The sequence below is a fragment of the Limulus polyphemus genome, unplaced genomic scaffold, assembly GCF_000517525.1.
Source record: "Limulus polyphemus unplaced genomic scaffold, Limulus_polyphemus-2.1.2 Scaffold85, whole genome shotgun sequence".
Lineage (NCBI taxonomy): Eukaryota > Metazoa > Arthropoda > Merostomata > Xiphosura > Limulidae > Limulus > Limulus polyphemus.
Window position 1 is genome coordinate 267,462 of NW_013665695.1, and position 2,534 is coordinate 269,995.

The following is a 2,534-nucleotide window of genomic DNA, read 5'->3' on the forward strand; positions in this document are numbered from 1 at the left end:
TTCCTCATCCTGGATTTATTTAGTTTGAAACTTGAATTCACGAATACATAATTCATTGTTATTTATCCTAAACACTAGGTTTGTTCCAGAGAACATGAAATATAATTGGTTGAAAAAATTGTTCATGGTTGATTTCTCAATTCTGAGACAATTTTTCATTTAGTTTTTGTTTTATGAAGTTTATTACAAACTTAACTTCTGACAATAATATTATGACATTTGAAATCATTCTGGTTAGATTTAAAAATAATAATGCACTGTTAGTATCTATCACACGATATTTTAAATGTTGAAAACCCCAGTTTCACTTGAGTAATCCAAACATGTATAGCACGTTCCATTTATATTGCTTGCACTCTCCTGAATTATCTGCAATATGTTAACTTCAGTGAAAAATAGAGTCACCATGTAATTATCTGTCATCTCGAGAGAATAAGAATAAATCTGCATGCATAACTATTTGCAAGTAACACCGAGAACTGGAACTAAACTAGGAATTATAGCTCTATCTTTTAAAAGAACAAAGAAAGGAAATGCGTGAGCTTCGCTGGGAAGGGGAGATGAAACTTACTATTGTTACGTTTTCGTTCGTTAGTTAATTTTCCGTAAATTCGTTCCGACGAAACTTTAGCGACACAAGTCCTTTCTCAAATAAAACTGGTTTATTCTTTCTGAATATAACTTTGCGATACACTTAATTTCAATAGTCGCGCTATAACAAACGCTATAATTCTCAACGAACGTCTCACGTGCTTGCCTCAACAATACTAAGTTCAATTACACACATTGTTGCCCTCAATTTGTGACCGTCTTATTTATACAAGACTACACTATATCTAGAAGGATCCCGAGATTTAAGGAAAGGACGTGAATGTTCGAGAACGACGTGGCGTGATACTAGTCACGTGACCTCTGCTGACGCAACACTGTGAAACATTTACTGGACTGCTGCTGTTTCAAGGCTAACTTAGGCCTTCGTGTGTTATCTATTTTAGAAACGACCCCTCTGTAAAAGTCCTAGTGAAAAAAACGGGAACTAGAAAAAAAGCGGTATGAAGCATCAAATACATTGTTCTTTGGGATGCCTTTTAAAAACAAAGAATATTTGTATGAATATTTTTACATCAAAGTGAAAAAAAAGCATTCTCTATCATAAGTACAAAACATTTATTAACACTATTGAATATTATCCCAGTATGTAAGGAATACACAACTAGAATCTACGTTTTGGTACTTAGAGATTTTATTTCGCTTTCAGAAATAACGTTAAAAAATATTTAATATGGATGGACTGTTACGTGGTGTGAATCTCTCTGGTTTGTTGTAGTTCCCGCAATTCCGTTGGTGTCAGTAAACCCCTGAAAGAAAAACACATGTTTTGACGTGAATAAATTCAAACATAAAATATAATATTAAAGAAGCTCTATCGTAAACTATTGGAATGTTGCATCTGTTAAATATTTAACCAATAATTAATTTATACAGAGGTGCATTGAGTCAATTCTGAGTTATAACAGCAAAGTTTATTACTTTTCTTACACCACATTCAGTTACATGTCAGTAATGAAAGACTGGTTTGTATCAGCTTACTCTACAAATGAAGACTCATAAAAAACTAACTTTACGCCCTAGTTTATATCGTAATTATAAAGTCATTTTTACAATAAAAATATGAAGCAAAAGCAATCAACACAACAAAAGTTTGTTTGATTTTAACGTTTGGTCCTTTACCCACCACTAATAACCCAAAGTACTTTTGTTGTTTCGGATAATATATGATCAACCGCCACAATTAATAATCTATTATCATTATTCAGCGGACTAACTGGTTATTTATTTATGAATTTATTTTCATCACCAAACTTGAATTTCAGTGAAGAAAGCACAACGTATTTCAATGCTTTTACTTCATCTTTTATTCGCAGAAATTCACGTTTTAATACGGAAAAGAAATGCATAAGTAAATATATAGCAACAACTGTTTGCCTTGTCAGAACATTTCTACCAAGAATCACAAGAATTAATTTTAAAAAAGCAGAAGAAAATATTAGAAGATGGAATAAGATTTAGAATCAATGAATTGAAAAATTATTCAGGCTTTTTTGCCTCTTGACATAATTAAATCTTGCTCACTTAACACAACTTTTGTATAACAAAGTCCAACCATACTAAAAAAGACAAACACGGATGAAAAACATTTTATTTACATGATTCAACGAACATTTCGGAACATGTTTATTACGTCATCAGCGAAGCCTGAAACAAAATGTATTGTTATACGTCAGGACCTAGTACAAAACACCAAAGTAAACCGCCGATTTAACGACTTTACAACTCTTCAAATACACGAAGCAATAAAAATCCTACAGCAAACTCCCATAATCAACAAACAATCGACAGGAACAGCACGCACACTGCTACTTCTTGGCGAGAAACCCCCAAGCCACAATACAACACTCCACCAATTAACGCCTTCCACGAGCTAGATACCACCACCTGCTTACCCACTACCTATAAATATCCACCAACAGTAA

The 2,534-nt window shown here is 33.0% G+C and overlaps 1 protein-coding gene across 1 annotated transcript in view; it reads right to left on the minus strand.

The window, feature by feature from the left end:
* Positions 1 to 1,143: 1,143 nt before the first annotated feature.
* LOC111088084 overlaps positions 1,144 to 2,534 on the minus strand; it is a 54,951-nt gene continuing 53,560 nt past the window's right edge. Inside the window, exon 9 of the mRNA XM_022397007.1 lies at positions 1,144 to 1,358. Within this exon, the coding sequence (XP_022252715.1) occupies positions 1,295 to 1,358 (64 nt within the window). The 3' untranslated portion in view covers positions 1,144 to 1,294. The remainder of the gene's footprint in view (positions 1,359 to 2,534) is intronic.